The sequence below is a fragment of the Manis pentadactyla genome, chromosome 8, assembly GCF_030020395.1.
Source record: "Manis pentadactyla isolate mManPen7 chromosome 8, mManPen7.hap1, whole genome shotgun sequence".
Lineage (NCBI taxonomy): Eukaryota > Metazoa > Chordata > Mammalia > Pholidota > Manidae > Manis > Manis pentadactyla.
The window spans coordinates 68,228,154-68,249,647 of record NC_080026.1 but is presented as its reverse complement, the minus strand read 5'-3'; the positions used below and the strand labels follow the sequence as shown (position 1 = coordinate 68,249,647).

The following is a 21,494-nucleotide window of genomic DNA, read 5'->3' as shown; positions in this document are numbered from 1 at the left end:
ACTCCTTCACACCTGCCTTGTTTCCTGCCACTGACAGACACCATATGAGAAGCAGCTACCAGAGTGTGTCCTATGTTGGGAAACATCCTTTCTGGGAGGAACAGTTTCCCTTTGTCGGGAAACACAGTGAACACATAAAACTCCATTGGGGAGGGCAGCCCATGAAGCCCTCACCAACTCTTTTCATCCACTCCACATCTCCTCATGCCAAAAGTCTAGTAAGGCTTATTTTAACTAAAAAGAACTAAAATATATTTTTTCTTTAGTCCTTGACTCTGATTTTACTCTTCTATAAACCAGCACTTTCCACTTAGCCAGCAGGTAGAAGATAAGGAACCAGTCTGCAGCCTTTAATAAAAATTGTGGTGTATATAAGCATTAGGATTAGTGAGTGATTCATGTCTTTTTCTGCTATCTTTCCTATGTTCCAAGGCCTTAGAAGCAGAAACTTGTAATTTAACACTTCATACTTTTACTTATCTACTTCCCCATATCTGTATCTCTTCCTGTATCCTACCTCTAAATTAACTGTGCAATTATCCAGCAAATTTCACTCAATTCAGAACAGAGGGATTATCTTGGCTGCCTCCATCATCATCCTTATGAGCTATGTTCAATCAGCCATCAAATCCTGTAAATTTATCCTGGGTCATATATCTCTGTCATAAACCCCTTCTCTGTCACTCTACTGTCTGAATTCCAGCCTTCACCACCTTTTGCTTGAACAATTGCAAATTGGTTTCCCAATCAATGAAACCTCTTCCCACCCCACACTGAGCAGATCTTCACGATGTTACCAGGTAACCCTTCTGCCTCAAAATTTTTGACATATGTGGAAACAATGCAGTACTTGACAAACAATACTTGAGAAAATATGAAATCATAAATTTTTCTACCTTTATGAGGAGAACACACTTTAATAAGAATCTTGAAGCAAGTCACTTTGACTTAAAAGGTACTTTGTTTATTCAAGTACTGTGTTGTGAATCCCTTCTCTTTGCTGATAATGGAGACTCTAGGAGGGAAAAGTAACACCCAGGGAAGCTACACAGAGAACCTATCTTTGCTAGCCCATCATACTGGGTGAAGAGCTAAAGAATAAATTGTGCGCAATATTTTCATTATCGTAAGTGACATTTCTCTACAGTGTTTTCTGCCATTTTCAGAGTAAAAAAGTAACTACATACTGCCAAACTGTTTTATTACCCACTGTGGAGAAAATGAAAGGTCCTGTGGCCAGGATTCTCACCTGGCCCTGGTTGGCTAGCTCATTACACACATGTGGGCAATATGTCGCTATTGACTCTATATAAAGAGCTCCACCCAGTGGTGTGGGGGCAACACTGTGGCACAACCGCAAGGCTGCAGGTGAGCAGAGCAGAGGTTGGAGTAGGAGCAGTGCCGAGGACAGAGGCCCAGAGGACGGCTGTGCGGACAGAGGGGCCCAGAGGCAGAGACTGGCTTGCTGCAGGCCGAGTTGCTCTGAGTGAACGGGATTTTAGTGATAGACGTGCCACCGTGGAAATAATAAAGTTGGGTATAACCTTTTCACCCCAAGAACGTTTTACTCATTTTCTTTTGTCACATTGAATCCATAGTGAACTTGCTGGGGATGAATCCCCAGCAAGGCACCCACATAAAACGCAAACCTTTATGTTTGTCAAGATTTAGACGGTTAGAAGATTATGATAAAACATAATTAGCAGTACCGAGGAGATAAGGTTCTTTAATTTTACATGTTGTTAATCACCTTATCTAAAATAGAACCCCTCCAAGGCTTTACGCAGCTTTATTTTCCTTCATAGTACTTATCACCACCAAACATTTTGTCTATTTTTTGTCTCATTAGAAAGTAAACGTCCTAAGGGCAAGGACTTTTGTGTTGCTAAGGTACTGCATGTGTTTTATTCATTTGTATACATCCCTTGTACAGGGCTTGGTACAAAGTGAGCCTCAGTAAACACTGGTTTAATGAATAAAGGAGAGTGACGTTTTAGAAAACACTGAAAAAAAAAAAAAAAAACATAAACCTTCCTGTGAAGCCGAGAAAAGGCTTTTCACTTTTCAAATTATGCGCAACGAAAACGTCTGAGTAGTCCTCAGAACCACCTTGGGTCAAAGAGCCTGCTGTTTATCAGCCCTATGTTATAAATATACACTGACGCTTGAAAATGTGCCATGGGGTAAGTCACAGAGAAGTGGAAAAAAATCCTAAAATCCGTCCCGACAGACCTCCAACCTTCTGTGACTAAAACCCTTCTCTAGATTTTACGAGCTCCTTTGGAGTCAGGCCCAGGAAACCGGTTGGCTTTGGTCTGAACCTGCCACATTTGACACATATCTCGCAAAAATTTCTTGAGAGAAAAGCAACAGTGCAACGAAATAATTTTTAATTCTCACACAATTCTTTTTCAATTTCTAAATAATTTTGCAGCTGCTGCAACAAACTGTTGAGACAAAAACGAAAGCGAGTTCCGTTACCCACAGCCAAAAAGGTCGAAGCGCTTTCGCTGCCTACACCCAAAATGGACGTGGACTGTACGCTCAACAATCCTCCGCTGGCCCCGCCCCTTCACCCAGGAACCCCTCCTCTCTTCGTGCACGCCCTTCCTTCAGAGACCTGCTCATGATTGGCTGTCTGCAGTGTTTGCGTTATTCCGGGTGTTGCGTCACTCGGTAACCAGGAGGGACTACACGGGCTCACAGAGGTGGGAGGTGTACGCTTCTCCGTTTAGCCGGCCCGGAAGGGGATCTGCGCGGTTGAGGTATGGCTCTCCAGGTGGACAGGTACCGAGCTTTACCGTACTCCTGACTGCCGGCCCTTGCGGCCCCTGGGTACTTTTTGGGGAGGGCTGGAGGCGGGGGCGCTTCTGGCTGCGTCACGGTCTGCTGGCCCGTCGGGGTTGTTGTCCTGGGTGACCCGGTGGGCGGGAGACGGCGGCTGTTGGGCCTACGGTGGGCGGGCAGGGGCTCGCTCTGTCTGCGCAGTTCTCCCCGGGCAGCTGGGTGCTGAGTCACCCCGCGGCTAGGCCGCAGAGCTGCCGTCCCGGCAGATAAAGGCATGCCTGAAGCAAGGGTGTTTCGGAGAGTGCGTTGACTTTGGGAGGCCGGAAGCTTGCTGCTGTGTTCATCCGACCCTAGTAAGCTGAGTGAACTTTCTTGGGATCTAGGCTCTCAGAATTGTATGGGGTTGGTAATATTTTACCCATTTTATGTTATAGTCAAGACACCTGAGTCTCAAAGAGGTCAAACACTGGCACGAGGCCACTGGTAGCATGTAGCAGAAGCAAGATTCGCACCCTGTGGTTACCCGACTGTAACGTCGCTGTGGCTGCGCAGGGCCTCGTTTCTGGTCAGTAGGCTGTGATGATGTAATGGCATGAAAATGCTAGAACTATTTTTCCAAAGGAACAGAAGCCAGGTGTTGTACACTCTTCATAGGTCCACTACCAGAAGTACACTTAGGTATTTTTAAAGCAAACTTTCTTAGTTTTTGAAGTATCAGTTAAAATACAGATTCCTGTGTTCCAATTCTAGAGGTGAACATTTGGACCAGGAATCTAAATTTTAAGATGCATTCCAGGTGATCCATTGAAAGATTTTATATCATGTTTTGAAGGGAAGTAATATTTGGCTTGCTTAGCAGAAATTTACAGTGTTTGGTTCCCCTTGCTGTTTTAGGCAATGCAGTATGACCTCAAAGACTTAGTCCTTCTTCCTTGGATGACACTTTGTCTTCTGCTCAGAAGTTACACCATAGTCTTTTGAACTCTCCATTGAATGCTGCTATAAATCTGAAGCCAAAGCCAGAAAGCCATCACCCACCCTGTAATTCTCTTAGGGTATTAACATCCACTTTTTATTAGATAACTTGTACATCTTGCTACTGTTTAAACCGGGATTTTAATCTTTTTTAGTGATGCATCCCAATCTGGGTTCTGTGGAATGGATTTTTTTAATTAATAAGGGGAAAACAGAAGGTTCTCCATTAACACTTAATTCCATTTTTTTCTCCTAGCTCCTCCTTGTCTCTGGGTCCTCTCTGTCCTTCCCTCAGTTTTCAATTGTTTGATTTTTTTGTCTTTGTCTTTGACTAGCATTTCAGATCTGCTTGGTAAATCCGGTGTACCACCATGCTCGCTGCAAGACTTGTGTGTCTCCGGATACTCCCTTCCAGGGTTTTCCACCCAACTTTCACCAAGGCCTCCCCTGTTGTGAAGAACTCCATCACAAAGAATCAATGGCTCTTAACACCTAGCAGGGTAAAGATAATCTGAGTGATTTTACATTTACTCTCGCTTGTGCCACAGGAAACCACTTTTTGACAGAACATGAAGTTCCTGACTTTACCGTTAGTGATTTACTAAAACAATTAGCCTTGATAATGGCCCAGCTCAGCTCTTTCTCCCTGTTAGTTTTGTATCATTCTATTCCATCCTTACCACATATGAAAGAGAAAAACCTCCTGCAACTTTACTTACACCTTTTGGCATTTCTTATTGAGAGAATTTAGAGTACTTTGTGAATAATGGAGGACTATGTGGTGCAAAAAAAAAGATGGAGGAGCCTGTAGTTAAAAGCATAAGAACCCAAGACTATTACCAGGTGGCCAATAGCTTATTAATAAGTTACTAAGTTTGTCATTTCAGCTTTTCTTTAGAGATGGTAAAAATCTGTCCAGTTAGACAGATACCCTTTTCCTTTTATAATAGATTTCTACTCTAGCATTCGAATTAGAAATATAAATTTTGAAATGTGAGTTAGAAAATAACTCACAAATAAGAAAATAAGCTAGAAGAGACGGTTTTTCTCCTCCTAAATTAACTGTTCCACTGTTGAAAAAGAGCTAAGATAAGCATAGTAGTCATCCCTCCTTTTGGCTTTGTGATAAGGGGAGATAACTTTCTTGAAAATTTTCCAGATGAGAAAATTTAGCTAATACTTATTGAATGTGTGTTTTTAAAAAGTTAATGTTTAAAATACAGTAATTCTACAGACACAAATAAAAACTGGTTTGTAAAATAATGATTCTAAAGCTTGTAAGAAGTTAAGCTGTAATGAATTACTAAATCACTTCAAAGAGCAGAGGTAGGGTCTACATTTAATTTTTTAGATTGGCTAACATATTTTCATAGTGAAATTATGTACATGGAAAGTAACAAATTATGTAGACTTTTCTAATGTAGCAAGATCCTCTGTTATGTTTTATTGTTAACATTCTGTTTTGGTGAGGGTGATATGTGTCTTTGTTTTCTTATGTATCAGGAATATGCTACCAAGACAAGAATTGGGGTCCGGCGTGGAAGAACTGGCCAAGAACTCAAGGAGGCAGCATTGGAACCATCTATGGAAAAAATATTTAAAAGTAGGTGGCAGGGTTTATTTTTTAAACTAGAGTGCATGGAAAAAGTTTTAAGTCCATGAACAGTCTCCTAAAAATATATGCAAACTTGTGTATATGTGCATATTTGGGAAGAAGAGTAATCATTCTCATCATTTTTAAAGATCTGGTGACCCAGAAAAGATTGCTACTTCACACTGAGTTCAGTGGTTCCCAGTCATACTCTTGCCAAAAAAAATTTACTTTCTCCATTATTTTTTAAAAAGTATTGCTAGCAAGTATCTAAAAGTTTTAATCTTCTAAGAAAGTTCGTTTGAAACTGTATAAAATCCTTACTCAAGCATATAATATTTATGTATATGCCAGGTCAAGAGCAATTCAAAACAAAAATGTAATTAATATAGGCCTTTCAGGAAGCAATAGGTTAATAAAGTTAGTTTCATTCACAGTTTGCATTTCAGCTTTTCAAGTTCAGAAACTAAATTGTTAATCTGTGCAAGCCAATCAGAGAACACTACTGTCCCTTAATCTTGAAAATGTCAAAATATTGTAATGGGAGAGAGCCCTAATCAGTGTTTCTCAAGGCATTTCTTTCTGATTAGTAACTTGGCCTTGGAAACTAAATTATATGAATCATAAAGTGACAGCAGAGTAACATTTTTTTAAATTGAAATATAGTTGATATACAATCTTACATTGATTTCAGGTATACAACACAGTGGTTCAACAGTTACCCATAGTATTAAATCCTCACCCCCACTAGTGCAGTTACTCTCTGTCAACATAGGAAGATGTTACAGAATCACTGGCTATATTCTCCATGCTGTCCTACTATCCCCATGATCAACTTAAATTATGATTGAGAATTTTTGTGCCCCTTTAGTAGCATTCTTAGAAAATTTAGACTGAAGGGAGTAAGATGCTCTTTGTGAATACCTCCATCCAGTTAGAGTTGATAAGTTAATTCTCAGTGCTCTTAAACAAGCACTCTCTACCTGGGTTCTGCTGCATAAACACTGATTACACTTTTATTTGTTGTTTTTTTTTCTTGGCTACATGTAAAACTTCATCTTTGTTAATTGCAGTTTAAGCACAGTGTAGTATAACTACTAATGTTTTTCTCCTCATCTTTACTTTCTAAGAGTGTCATGAGAACACACCCCAGACTCTTGTAAATTAATGTATAACAAAGAAGTATCCCCACATCTACAGATAAACTTCATCAAGTTCTGTTGGAGTGAGATTAAAGGTCATCAAGGCCAATCCTTATTGCAGTAATTATGACATCTGTGTTTCAGTGGTGTGTTTTTACTGGTCCACTAATTTTGAGGCCATATCTATATCCCCACATATCCTAATTACAGCTGTTCCAAAGAAGTGTGGTATATGGTTTGCTTTCCCTCATAAACTAGAAAGGACTTCTTAATTTAGTCAGGATATGGTAGTATTAACATGCATTTCTTCCTGTGTCCTGCAGTTGACCAGATGGGAAGATGGTTTATTGCTGGTGGGGCTGCTGTTGGTCTTGGAGCACTGTGCTACTATGGCCTGGGAATGTCTAATGAGATTGGAGCTATTGAAAAGGCAGTGTAAGTAAATTATTGTCACACAGTTCCATCCTTAAAGGTTCTAGTTTTCTTCTCCTTGGCCACATTTGGCATGTGTTAAGTCTAGTTTTCCAACTGAAGAGAGGTACACGTGCATGAAAATAGGACCTTTCTGTTTCCTTGGCATATATTTATTCAAACCTAAATAAAAATTTTTATGAAGCTTACATGTATTTAAGCAAGGAGAAACTGCATATGTGCCAGATGCATGTATGGTTTATATCATTTAATTTTTATAGTAACTCCAACATGTGCATCATTATTTCCATCAGAAATGAGGTAAATATGATTTAGAACAGTAAAGTGGTATTTCCTAAGGTCTCCCAACTAGTAAATTACAAAACCAAAATCTACATCTATAATCCTATAAAATAAATGTATTGGTTTCTTACAGAATTTGGCCTCAGTATGTGAAGGATAGAATTCATTCTACATATATGTACTTAGCAGGAAGTATTGGTTTAACAGCTTTGTCTGCTCTGGCAGTAAGCAGATCTCCTGTTCTCATGAACTTCATGATGAGAGGCTCTTGGGTGGTAAGTCAACTTCTTTTTTTTTCTTTTCCTTTTCCACTAAATACCAAAAGATTAGATAAAAGATATTTGGCAATGGATATTAAATGGAAAGAATGCCTTACTATACTGAACAAGTTTTTGTTTAAATAATATACAAATTATTTGTGCAGCTGAGACAAAGTGGGAAGTACATTCTGAGGTAAGCCAGCTATTATTCAAAGGCAACAAAGGTGTTGGAAACCAAACTTAACAGGAATGTTCTACTTAACTAGCAGCAGATATCAAACAGCCTTTACTTGGTAGTAGCTTACTAAAAAATGAGGTAGATGCAAAACCATTTTAGGGGTCAGTGGAAAATAACTTGGCACAAACACCCAAGCCTTCCATATTGTTGAGTAGACCAGTGTGGCCACTGTTACTCTGAACGCTCTTGACCCTGTCTAGGTTTTACATTCAATGAGTGTTTCTTGAGCATTTGTTGTTTTGCTAGATACCGCAAAATGATTTCAAATATGGTGCCTATTTTTGTACTAAATGGTTGATGAGATGAACTCATTATTGTCTTAGACTAGTAGGGAAGGTCCGTGAAGGAGATGTTTATTTCATCACGGCTATAAAAGGCTAGCATTTGTTATTTTAGGAGAAGACAAAGGCAGTCCAAGTTTGCAAAACAGCTGGAGCAAAGAAGAGGAGGTACTGATTAAAAGGAATTTCGCAGTCCCATTGGAGTGAAGTTCAAGTATTTGAGGTTTGGAGCATGAAGAAGACAATTAGAAAGGGAATGTTTGATTGCCAAGCTGAAGAGAGTACCTAAGCAGTCAGGGCATTGCAGATACTGACACAGTGAAATACGATTTGTATTTGAGTCTTAAGAACTAATATGGAAGAGACAAGAAGCAGGTGTTTCCTTCCACCTGTGCCTTTGTAAGATCTGAAATGAGTTATGATAAGAAGGTGACCTAGAACAATGAGTGTGGGACTGGAAGGGAAGGAGAGATGTGAGAATTTATATAGCAGATTTCCCATAGCAAGCCAGTTCTTCCTGTAGCTAACCTAAAGTCATCTAAATCCCAAATCTTTACTATTTTCACTGTGCTATCCAAAAGGAGAGAGCCATTTGCAGTAGTGTAGCCATTTAGACATTTCAGTGTTCCCAGGATCTTGCTTCTCGGTGGATGTCATGAAGCTTCTAGCCCAGACGTTCATGAAGGCACAGAATAAGCATGGTGCATTCACTCCAGGAATGTCACTTTTAAACAATGCTTTTGTAGTAAACAAACCTGGCTACATAAGAAAGATTACAATATACAAGAATTTAGACCCTAAAAGAAGACCAAAGAAATGTAGCCCTTGGGCCATAGACTCAATCCACCCCCCAACCCATAGACATAAGATCACTCTAACCTGCTGTTAGGGCTACTCAAGTGAAATAGTGTGAAAAGCCAGATAGGTGCTACAGAGATGAGGATTTAGCTCTTTGCGGATTGCAGACACACACACATAATGTCAAAGCTTATACCAAGTTGTTTTGGAACAGAGAAGAGGCATGAGGCATCTAACAACTGCATGTGGCAGCCAGGGTACCTACCAGAAAAACTTCCTAGATGAGGAAGTAGTCCTTGAGTCAGTCAGTCAGATAGGAAGGAGGTATCCTTAGGTGCAATAACAGAATTAGAGAGGCATGAAATTGGGGCTTGTTTGCAGCTCTTAACAATTCAGTGTGGTTGCAGTGTAGAGTTTGGGAAGGTGAAAGGCAAAGAACTGAACTGGATGATGAAGGACCTAAAAAGAAAAACATTTAATTGTGATGAATATACTGAAAATGCACAGAGATGTATGAAATAGCTTTTATTTATTAATTTTTTTTATTAAAGTATCATTGATATATTCTTACGAAGGTTTCACATGAAAAACAATGTTTGCTGCATTCACCCATATTATCGAGTCCCCTCCCATACCCGATTGCAGTCACTGTTCATCAGTGTAGTAAGGTGCCAGAGTCACTACTTGTCTTCTCTGTGCTACAGTGTCTTCCCCATGATCCCCCACACACAATGTGTACTAATCATAATACCCCTAAGTCTGCTCCCCCACCCCTTTCCTTTGGTAACCGCTAGTCCTTTTCTGGAGTCTGTGAGTCTGCTGCTGTTTTGTTCCTTCAGTTTTGCTTTGTTGTTATACTCCACAAACAAGGGAAATCATTTGGTTTTGGTATTTGTCTTTCTCTGCCTGACTTATTTCACCAAGCATAATATCCTCCGGCTCCATCCATATTGTTGCAAATTGTAGGATTTGTTTCTTATGGCTGAATAGTGTTCCATTGTGTATATGTACCACATCTTCTTTATCCATTCATCTATTGATGGACACTTAGGTTGCTTCCATATCTTGGCTATTGTAAATAGTGCTGCAGTAAACATAGGGGTGCATATGTCTTTTTGAATATGAGATCTTGCTTTCTTTGGGTAATTCCTAGGAGTGGAATTCCCAGGTCAAATGGTATTTCTATTTTTAGTTTTTTGAGGAACCTCCATATTGCTTTCCACAATGGTTGACGAGTTTACATTGCCACCAGCAGTATAGGAGGGTTCCCCTTTCTCTGCATCCTCACCAACATTTGTTGTTCCTAGTGTTTTCAGTGTTGGCCATCCTAACGTGTGAGGTGGTATCACGTTGTGGTTTTAATTTGCATTTCCCTGATAATTAGCGATGTGGCGCATTTTTTCATGTGCCCATTGTGTGGGATTAATAGGATTAATACATAAATCAAGTAATATAGAAATCAAATGTACAAATATATATGACTTGATTATTTTTCCTACAACTCCTGCTGCATGATCAAAAACAGAATGATTAGAGCCAAAACAGTTCCTACAACTCGTGACCACCCTCACAGGGTTTCGGTGTCCTTGAGGAGCTGGACTCGAGGTCAGATAATGATTGTGTGTTGATCATGTGTTGAACCCCCTACTCAGAACTCTTTGGATGTTTAAGTTCATTTGCTCAATAAATATGAGGAGTGCCTTTTCGGCATTACTCTTGTGCTGTGACGCCTTGAGTCCCCTGACTGGCCTTTCAGATCTTGGGCATTCCGTCACATTCCCTCCAAATCTGTGGGTCAGAGGCAGGGAGGAGCTGACACCATTGGTCATCTGAATTTCTTTGGAGAATTGTCTTTTCATATCCTCTGCCCATTTTTTAATTGGGTTATTTGCTTTTTGGGTGTTGAGCATGTGAGTTCTTTATATATTTTGGATGTAAGCTCCTTATCAGATATGTCGTTTACAAATACATTTTCCCATACTCAGGATGCCTTTTTGTTCTGCTGATGGTGTCCTTTGCTGTACAGAAGCTTTTTAGCTTGATGTAGTCCCGTTTGTTCATTTTTGCTTTTGTTCCCTTTGCCTGAGGAGATGCAGTCAGGAAAATGTTGCTCATGTTTTTTTCAGGAGATTTTTGCCTATGTTTTCTTCTAAGAATTTTATGGTTTCATGACTTACATTCAGGTCTTTGATCCATTTTGAGTTTACTTTTGTGCATGGGGTTAGAAAATAATCCAGTTTCATTCTCTTGCATATAGCTGTCCAGTTTTGCCAACACCAGTTGTTGAAGAGGCTGTCATTTCCCCATTGTATGAAGTAGTTTTTAGTATTTATTTCTCCACTGGAAGATGTTAGAGTAGAACCCAATGTACTTTTCCATATTAACGAGTGAGGGCTTTCCCATCCTCAGCAAAAACCTATTGTTTACGGGTATTTAACAGCAGAGGTTGAACATTCAGATGCTCATGGGTCCAACAGGTTATGCAGAGGAGTGAGGCAGAGCTGTTATGCCACACGGAATTACTGATATCTAGAGAAAGCCTTCCCACCTAAAAGCATTACATACAGGTGTTTTTTGAATAATTGGCCAAACAAAACATTTGCCTGATTCTGTTCAAGGGCTCCAAGTTTGCAATTTTGGCTTTAAGTTTCCTGAAGGTTTATTATCATCTTTCTTCCATTATATACATTTCTTCCTTGTTATACACAAGGAAATCTAAAATAGGCAAAGAAAAAGGGTGAGGGGTGAGGACCAAGTCAGCTAGAAAACTGGGAAAATAGAAACAGCATCTTACTTCTCATCTTTTCCATGTGCTTTTTTTTTTTCAGGTATTTATTTAACAAACAATTCAAGACAGTGCACTATATATATTCTAGTGGGTGTCACTACTAATTTTTAAATGCTATTTATGTTATACCAAAATAAATACAGTTAAAAAGAATTATTCTGGGATTCTTTAAGGGGTTTTGTTAAATCTCTCTAATAAGAATAAAATTTTTAAAAGATGATGGTATCAAAGCTACTTGAAGTTGACTGCAAAACTGTATGGCAGTAGGGGGCGCTCTTGCCAATTTGGCCAAATAGAAATAAACCCAAGGCCGTTAATGTGCCAGAAAAGTACATGATTTGGTTTATTATCCTTCATCTTTTTTAAGCATGGTTTATTGGAGGGACTAACTGAACTTGGAACTTTTGGGTTTCTGCTTCACATTGTTGTAAAGAATCGATTTTTCTTAGTGATAATGTGTCTTTTCAGACAATTGGTGCAACCTTTGTGGCCATGATTGGAGCTGGAATGCTGGTACAATCAATACCATATGACCAGAGCCCAGGCCTAAAGCATCTTGCTTGGTTACTACATTCTGGTATGTTCTAATTTTAAGTTGTTATTAAACAACCTTGAATACTACCTTTTTTGGTGGCTCTTCACAATCATAAATGGCTTACACATAATTTAGTTAAACCTCATAGTTACAATTATGGTTTTTGTCATTATTACTGGTTGAGTTATTGCCAGATCTCTGCCCTGAAAAATTAATGATTCTAATCAAAGACCATGGACATCCCCAATATACTTGCCTCCTATAACAGTCCAGTACATGCAGAAATTTCCTTCTGTGTTTAATACCAAGATTTTAAATCTGATACACATCACTTGAAAATTGTTCATCTGGTATATCTTTAGAAAAGTTAAAAGCAGTGGAGAAGAGAAGGAGGAGTTAAGATGTGAAAGAATAGGAGTAGAGGTTTTTGCAGTGGAACACTGGGAAAAAGAAACAGACTTTTGGAAATGCACATTTGTGCCTGATACGGTTAGCCGGGTCAGTAGGTAGTTCTTAGCTCACAAGTAGCTTGGGCAGGGCAAAGGCTTTCCAGCTTGGTGTTGAAGGGCAGTTTTAATATCCTTTTAGGATATGTTGTGATATCGCCCTGAACTATGGAAAGACAAATATTTCAAAATTTTTGACAAAGTGTTGTCCATCTCAAGTATCCAAGGATAGTCTGTCTCTGAACAAAGAACCAGCCAGACCTAGAAGCAAAAATGCTTCTTAGGTGCATGTTCTCTACCTCAAAACATGATAGATTTTCTAAGCTTTTCCCTGAAACTTACCAGGAAAACAGTTCAGAATGTTAGTAAGATGGGTCAGTGAAAGGAAATTAGGTTTAAATTTCTGGTGTGAAATACATCATTTATAATCTCCATGGGTTGTCTTTGTTTTGGTAAATAGGAAGCAGCATGACTTCCCAGCCTTGGTTTTCAAGTCTCTCTCCCATCTAGGTTATTCAACCATAGATACTCTCCATGGAGCTTTACAGGACAAAACCCTTGTGGTTGGGAGATAATTGTCTACTGTAATTGTGTAGAAAGCTTTTTAAGTACCTATCTTCTCAGTGAAACACCAAAATCCTCACCAGCTGAGTTTTACCATTTTATGTTTCGAATTTTCTGGATTGTATCATTTTGGCCAGTGAATACAGTTCTGTACCTATTTTCTATTTTAGACACTGAGTTCCTTGAGGAAAAGGTTCAGTGTCTTTATCTGTGATAAATAGTAGGTACTTAGTCGTTCTTGAATTGAATTAAAATAGCTGTGTAGTTTGAATTTAAGGTTAGAATAAGTAAGCCTTTTTCCCTGGGTGTCTTAGGAAACCTCTTTTAATCTGATACTACTGTAGCACATAAATGAATTGAGTCAAGATATTTTATGTATGTAGGGAGGTCCCCTAGACCTTCCATTCATTCAGTGATTTGTAAGAGAGAATCCCAGGACTTGGCATATGTTTACTACAGTGAAAGGATACATGACAGGATGTGCAAGGGGAAAAAATACAGGCAATCTGGAGAAATCCACACACAGGCTTATAGTGCTTTGTGCTTCCTGTAAGGGGCCATACCATTCTGAATGTAAAAAGTGCAGTAACGTATGATATTTCTGCCTAGGGAAGATCATTAGCGATTCAGTGCCCAGGGTTTTTATTGAGGACTGATCATATCATGTTGGCACCCTCCTAGCAAGTACCAAAACCCAGACTCCCAAAAGGAAAGCAAGCATTCAGCATAAATCGCAGCTTTTGCACACATAGTCTAACCTTACTGGTTAGTGAAGGTTCAAGTGCCAAGTTCTCAGATTCCAGCCAAGGACTAACTTTACAGTCTTTGTAAAGATAGCCTTAAGCCTGCTGTGTTAACCTTTTTCTGCATTTTATGAATGCCAGATATTTCCTTTTGTTCAGAATTGTTGTATTCTTCAGAAACATCTTTGGAAGCTGTGCATGCAGGCATTATTAGCATGTCCATTTTATAGACCAGAAAGCTAAAACTGGGTGAGATCACACACTAGGAAGTGCCAAAGTCCAGACCTTGTTTCTTCAAGTCCAATATTCTGTCCACTCCTTTATCTACTAACATGATTGAGATGAGACTCAAGGCGGGGTTGGATGACCCAAGGACAACCACTCACAGTGTCAAAGGGACGTGCAAGCTGGCTTTTGAAAGTATTAACATCCCTATACATTACATTTTTCATCCAGGTATTTATTTAGCACCATGTAGAAAACAGCTGTGGTCTCAGGACTAAATAATACTTTATAGGAATTACTAAAATGCTCATTAAAAAACGATTCTAATTGTGTTCTCCCCCCCCCCCACCAACTTTCTGAGATAAAATTGACACATAATATTGTGTAAGTTTAAGGTCTATGATATGTTGATTTGATATATTTGTATATTCAAAATGATTACTGCTATAGCATTAGCTAATACCTCCATTCCATATTTACCATTTCTTTTTTGTGGTAAGAACATTTAAGATCTACACTTTTAGCAACATTCAGAAGTATGATACAGTATTATTTGCTATAATCACTATGCTTTACATTAGATCCTCAGACTTGTTAATCATCTAACAGGAAGTTTACCCTTTAACCAATGTCTCCCCATTCCCCCCACCACCCACCCCCCTACCAGTCTCTGGTAACCACCATTCTACTCTGTTTCTCGGAGTTTGACTTTTTAGATTTCACATGCAAGTGTGAGAGATCATACGGTACTCACCTTTCTCTGTCTGACTTAATTTTTCATAATTAAGGCCCGTCCATTTTATCAAAAGTGAGAGGATTTCATGCTTCCTTATGGCTGAAAAATACTCCATTGTGTGTGTGTGTGTGTATATATAGATAGATAGATACATACATACATACATACATACATACATACATACATACAGTGGCTGTACCAATTTGCTGAATGCCAGTTTTCATTCAGATAATAATGTTGAGCTATTCTTACTAGTTTTATTTATTTATTCATTTATTTTATTAAGGTATCATTGATATACACTCTTATGAAGCTTTCACGTGAAAAACAATCCTTGTTAGTTTTATAACAGATTTGTCCTTAAGCAGCAAACATTTGTTACCATTTGTATCATTGAAAAATCTCTGAATAATGTCCTTAAAAGTTTTGCTAAAAATTTTGCTGTCAGTTGTAAAACTGATGGGAATCCTATTAGAAATGTCAAAGAGAGGAATTTTTGTCTAGTATCTTCGAGCAAAAAATACTTTAAAATTATTCATCATCATGAGGTGCAATGTATCTTACTACTTGATCTAGAAATGTTCACGCTGGAAAAAGAGATACACTAAAATTGAAATTTCAGGATGAAGATAGCTCCACCTATTCCATGAGTTTAAACTGTGCACATTTAATGTTTAAAAGAGTAACTTGTGTACTCAACGCTGAAATAATGCCTTATCTAAGATTTATTTTTTAATAAGGATTTCTGTTCACCTTTGCTAATTGAATTAATAATACTTTTCATAATTTTTATGAACATGTTTATATCTGACAACTAAAAGTACTTTATAAAAGCTGTGTTAACATTCCCTATTACACAAGATAACACCAGTGTCTGTCCTTGAACTACTAGTCACTTCTCAGTGTCTTTGAATCCAGTGCTGTTTTGTTCCTTCTGTTTTGCTTTGTTTTTATATTCCACAAGTTAAGTGAAATCATGTGGTATTTGTCTTTCTCTGCCTGGCTTATTTCACTGAGCATAATACCCTCTGGGTCCATCCATGTTGTTGCAAATGGCAGGATTTCTTTTCTTTTTATGGCTGAATAATATTCATTGTGTAGGCTGAATAATATTCATTGTGTATATGTACCACATTTTCTTTATCCATTCATCTATTGATGGACACTTAGGTTGTTTCCACATCTTGGCTCTTGCAAACAGTGCAGCGATAAACAGGGGTGCATATATATCTTTTCAAATCAGGGATTTTGGTTTTTTTTGGGCAAATTCCAAGGAGTGGAATTACTTGGTCAAATGGGGCTTCTATTTTTAGTTTTTTGAGAAACCTCCATACTGCTTTCCACAGTCGTGGCACCAATTTACATTCCCACCAACAGTGTAGGAGGGTTCCTATAGCTCCTCACCCTTACCAGCATTTGTTATTTCTTATCTTTTGGATAGTGGCCATTCTAACTGGTGTGAGGTGATACCTCATTGAATTTTTAATTTGCATTTCCCTGATGATTAGTGATGTGGAGCATCTTTCCATGTGCCTCTTAGCCATCTGTATTTCTTCTTTGGAGAAGTGTCTATTCAGGTCCTTCACCCATTTTTTGAGCAGGTTATTTGTTTTTTGGGTATTGAAGCATGAAGTTCCTACATTTTAAGATTAACACTATACACTCATTCTCTCATTTGTCCCTTTTTGGCAGCAGTAGGTTTGACCTTGAGTAAGTCATTTCAAGTCTTTTTATCTCAATTTTTTAAAATATGAGTATTGTTATAAAGACTAGTGGTGGGCTCATATCCAAATAATGAACTACATAGAATTGACAAAGTTACTAAAATGCAAAAATGATGTTTGTGCTTATAAGTTATGACTCCTTGACTAGGAAGAGAGTTAAACTGTTGTGATTTGGAATTTGGACAACCAGAAGTTTGGGTTATGGAATTTTGGGGGGTAGTGTTAAAGTAAGGAAAAGACTTTTTGTAATCTTACTATTTAACAGTAAGGTATGATATGTTCAGATGGCATGTTTGTTAGCAGTGGCATTTTCCCTTTGGTTATTATTTAGTAAATACTTAACTGGCAACTTGCTCTTTCTCCAGGTGTGATGGGTGCAGTGGTGGCTCCTCTGACGGTATTAGGGGGGCCTCTTCTCATCAGAGCTGCATGGTACACAGCAGGCATTGTGGGAGGCCTCTCCACTGTGGCCATGTGCGCGCCAAGTGAGAAGTTTCTGAACATGGGTGCACCCCTGGGAGTTGGCCTGGGTCTCGTCTTTGTGTCCTCACTGGGTAAGCCACTGTGCTTTGACATGTGCTTGTTGGTCCCTGGTGTCCTAAAATCATTCAATGCACTCAGATATCCTAATGGAAAGAATTCATTAAGAGTCATTTTTAAAAGTTGTTTAAAAGATATAATTTGACCAGATTTTCTTATTTGGCATTGTGATAAGCCATTATTGCCATTATTATATCAAACACATCTAAATTGGGAAAGTTGGTCTGGAAAACATGAAAATTGGTCAGATGCAAGAGCCTTCCTGTAATGTTTGTAAGTGACCCACTGCAGGACTGTCAGCACAGGTTTTGAACTGGATGTCTATAAAATTAGACAGTTACATATACTCATGTGTTTTCTTATGTGTGTAGTATAATAAAGAATTTTCTTTAAGTAATTTTAATTATAAATCCAGTTACAAAAAAGTCCTTTAAAAACAGAAAACAATTTTTTTCCCATTTGATTTCAGGATCTCTGTTTCTTCCACCTACCAGTGTGGCTGGTGTCACTCTGTACTCAGTGGCAATTTATGGTGGATTAGCTCTTTTCAGCATGTTCCTTCTGTATGATACACAGAAAGTAATCAAGCGTGCAGAGGTAGTACCAATGTATGGAGTTCAAAAATACGATCCCATCAATTCGTAAGTAGTCTTTCATGTCTTTCCTTAGTCACATAGGAGGACACTTCTGTATTTTGGCCTATTTTGCTTTATGACTGTGTTAGTTTCCTAGGGCTGTGTTAACAAATTATACAAACTGGGTGGTTTAAAATATCAGAAATGTATTCCCCAACAGTTCTGGAAACTAGAAGTCTGAAATCAAGGTGTCTTCAGGGTTCATACCTCATGAGATCTCTAAGGGAGAATCTATCCCATGCCTGTCATCTAGCTTCTTGTTATGGTAGCAGTCCTTGGCATTCCTTGGCTTGTAGATACACTACTCCGGTCTCTGCCTCTGTCTTCACACGGCATTTTCCCTGGGTGTCAGACTCTTTTCTTACAAGGACACCAGTCATACTAGTCATACTGGATTAAGGCAGCCCTACTACAGTATAAGCTCATCTTAATTCACATCTCAGTTATATTTGCAAAGGCCCTTTTCTCAAATAAGGTCATAATCACAGGTGACAGAGATTAGGACTGAAACATATATTTTTAATTCAACCAAACAATGACTGTCGAATTTTACTTATTTCTGTTCTGTTTGGTCTATGGATCCACAGGACATTTGATTATATTGCAACTGACCATAATAGTTAGGTATCTGTTTAATTAAATCAGAATATTTTATTAGCCTTATGGTATGCTTTCTGGTCAGTTTTTTTTTTTAGTAATTTATATTTAAGATTTTAAAAGCGAAGAAAAGGTATGAGTCAAGTATTACTTGTTGGAAAGTGTATATAACTGACTTGGAAGTTTTAGTAGAAAAGTCTACTTTATTAAAAATTGGGAACACCTCACTATGAAAATTCCAATTTGAAGATACTCAACTTCAGCTGATATTAAGTGTTACATAATAATGCTTTTTTCTTTTCTTGGCCTTTCCACCACAGTATGTTATTTTATGTAAATAATTTTCTTGAGTTTCATGGTGTCCATCACATTTTCTAAAGCAATTTATTTTTTGTTCTTTTAAAATGAAAACTTAATGTAATTTTTTTTTTTTTTTAATGTTGCTGTAACACAGATTTGTAGCAGTTTTCTTTGGTTGGGGCATTGGTGTTGAGGGGGGTGGAGTATATTATATTTAAAGATGCCAGACTTGGTCTGACACGTTTTGGGAAAGGTGTTTCTTTGGTTTTGCTTTGATTATTTCATTGTCTATCACTCAGGGTTGTTTTTCTTTTTTTCTTTATCTTGGTAAGATATTATATTCATAGTGGAGTTTCAGAGGATAGAATAATGATTTTTAAAACTGTCCTTTAACATTTAAAAGATTAATCTGCCAGAAGAAAATCTTGACTATTTCTAGTCCAGGACTTCTTTATTTGACATTTTTTTTTTAATTTCCATTTCATACACCTAGGGCAAATAACCAGTGTTCTTCTTCTTTCCTAGGTTAAGAAATAGTTCTTATCTTTGTTATTAGAATTAAATGATACATTATGGACATAATTTTCTTTCCTAGGATGCTGGGAATCTACATGGATACACTAAACATATTTATGCGAGTTGCCAGTATTCTAGCAACTGGAGGCAACAGAAAGAAGTGAAATGACTCAGCTTCTGACTCCTTTAAAAAATCAGATTCCTTTCTTATTGAATAAGGGCAGATATTCATTAAATAGGTGATACAAGCATCTTTTGTTGACGTTTAGAAGATAAGAACTTGTCACCACCATGTTTCAAATGTTCCGGTAATGTGATGCTTCGGGTCTGCTTTTTCTTCTCAAGAATAAATTGAGTGGTTCTCTTCCAGATAAGCACATACATTTCCATTTTGCATGTTTGAGTAATTCTAAAACATTTTAATGAATGTGAAAACTAAGGTTTGTATTGTGAAACATTAAGTGTTCTATTTTAAAGTGTATTTGTTTAAGGGAAAATTAGCAAACTGTGTTTACCTGCATAGTTTTTGAAATGCAGAGTGTTAACAAGTTAATGTCCTAAGTGATACAGAGGTTTGGTAAAGTGACCAGAGAGAAGTAAAGGTTCACCTGAAATCTTTCTTTGAATACTTAGCCCTTGTGTGATTGGTGGTGAGCCAGTGAGAGGGTCTGGCTGTTTGGAAGCAAACAAGTCAGCTTTGTTTTGACATTCATCTGCTTAACATACCAAAGCATTAAGCATAAAACAAAGACATGGGTGGTCCATTCTCCTACTCCTTCTCAGTGTTCTCTTTATAACATAGATGTGGTCATATTTGGCTTCTCATTATTTGATATTGTTAGGACAGTCCAGAATGTATTATGTTCTACGGAGAATTCCTAATATATATATATATATATATATATATATATATATATGTATACACACATATAAATGTGTGTAAGTTTTACTTTTGAGTCTCTGAATAAAATATCCTTAAAACTAATCTCAGGATAAAATGTACAAGGCATGAAAGTTGTTGCATTTCTAAGTATAAAAACAGTATGTTCAGAATCTGGGTTTTTTTGCATATTTATTGAACTTTTAAATAGAATACATGCTTGCCTTTCCATCTTTTCAAGCTCTGATGCTTTTATCAGAAAAACTCTTAAGACTTGTTTTCTTACGTTCCTTCTCAGACTAAGCACTAAAAAAGAAGGCAAAGCCAGCTTTCTTCATAAGCTGTATCATTCAAAAACGTAATGGGCAAAATGCTTTATTTTTGTTCCTCCTAGCAGAATTTTCCTTATCTCTTGCACAGACCACTACTTAACTCCCTTGTGACATTTGTAAGTTTTTTTTATAACAGAAGAGTTGTTTTTGGAAGTTTTTAATGAAGTGTATATGATTATTGAGACTATTGGTGTTTTTGACAAATAACTACTTCAGTGATCCAGAAATAACTATTCTAACCACCTCAAATTACATAGGATGCTTATTTCTGAAATAAAGGTTCTAACCAGATGGTGACTGTTCTGTGATTTTTCCCAGCTGAACCATCTGCATACCATCTAAGGGATTTGTTCAAGCAAGCAGCTGAAGCTCTTACTGATACAGTCTGTATAGCACAGTGCCATTATCGCCGTGGTACATAGAACTAGACTGCCTTTATTTGAACACCAGCTCTTCCACTTACTTCTTAGGTGGCTTTGGGCAAATTGTTTGACCTTTCAGTGCCCACTTCCTCATCTTAAAATAAAGATGACAGAACCTACGTCATAGGGTTGAGGAGAATGTGTGGATACTCGGCAAGAACTCTCTTGAGTTTCAGCTGCTGCTGCTGGTTTGTTGGGAGACTTTTTCCCTAAGAAAAATTTAAGTGCCAAAATTACATTTTTCCCCTTCTCTACTTTACTACCTGTACAAAAGGTTATGTCCTTATATTTGGATAGTATCACACACAAAAACAAAATGATAATTTCAAAGGTGGGTATGAGGCAGAAGCTTATCCAGTAAATTAAGATACGTTGTGTTTTTTTTTAATTTAATGACAGAATTTTGTTACAGCACTTTTCTGACTTTGCTAAGACTTTTTAATATTAAAAATGAGTTATATAAAATGTGAATACTTAATGAAGTACTACAACATATCTAAAGTGATAACAAAAAAAAAATCACAGTTCCTTGGCTCCTGTTAACATACCCCTGGGGATTTTTTTCCTTCTATCACTTACAAGGAAGAGTGAAAACCTGCAAATTGGTAGGCTTTAGGCAAAAGAGAAAAAAAAATCCATTTCCAGTTTTGTAAAACATCATCCAAAGTGTTAAAGGATAACTGAGATATGTGGATAAAAATAAAGATCCTTTTGGTTTGCTTAGA

The 21,494-nt window shown here is 37.7% G+C and overlaps 1 protein-coding gene across 4 annotated transcripts; it reads left to right on the top strand.

Moving 5' to 3' along the window:
- Positions 1–2,641: 2,641 nt before the first annotated feature.
- GHITM (growth hormone inducible transmembrane protein) lies at positions 2,642–20,638 on the top strand. 4 transcript variants are annotated; one of them, XM_057505846.1, is made up of 9 exons: positions 2,642–2,765; positions 4,098–4,262; positions 5,266–5,365; positions 6,819–6,930; positions 7,343–7,484; positions 12,043–12,151; positions 16,913–17,101; positions 17,557–17,728; positions 19,215–20,638. In XM_057505846.1, the coding sequence occupies exons 2-9, from the start codon at positions 4,134–4,136 to the stop codon at positions 19,297–19,299; spliced, it is 1,038 nt and encodes a 345-aa protein (XP_057361829.1). In that variant the 5' UTR covers positions 2,642–2,765; positions 4,098–4,133; the 3' UTR covers positions 19,300–20,638. The 4 variants fall into 4 exon arrangements, with proteins under 4 accessions (XP_057361829.1, XP_036739841.2, XP_057361830.1 ...); XM_036883946.2 differs by lacking the exon at positions 2,642–2,765 and adding an exon at positions 2,954–3,140; XM_057505847.1 differs by lacking the exon at positions 2,642–2,765 and adding an exon at positions 3,332–3,352.
- Positions 20,639–21,494: the final 856 nt, after the last annotated feature.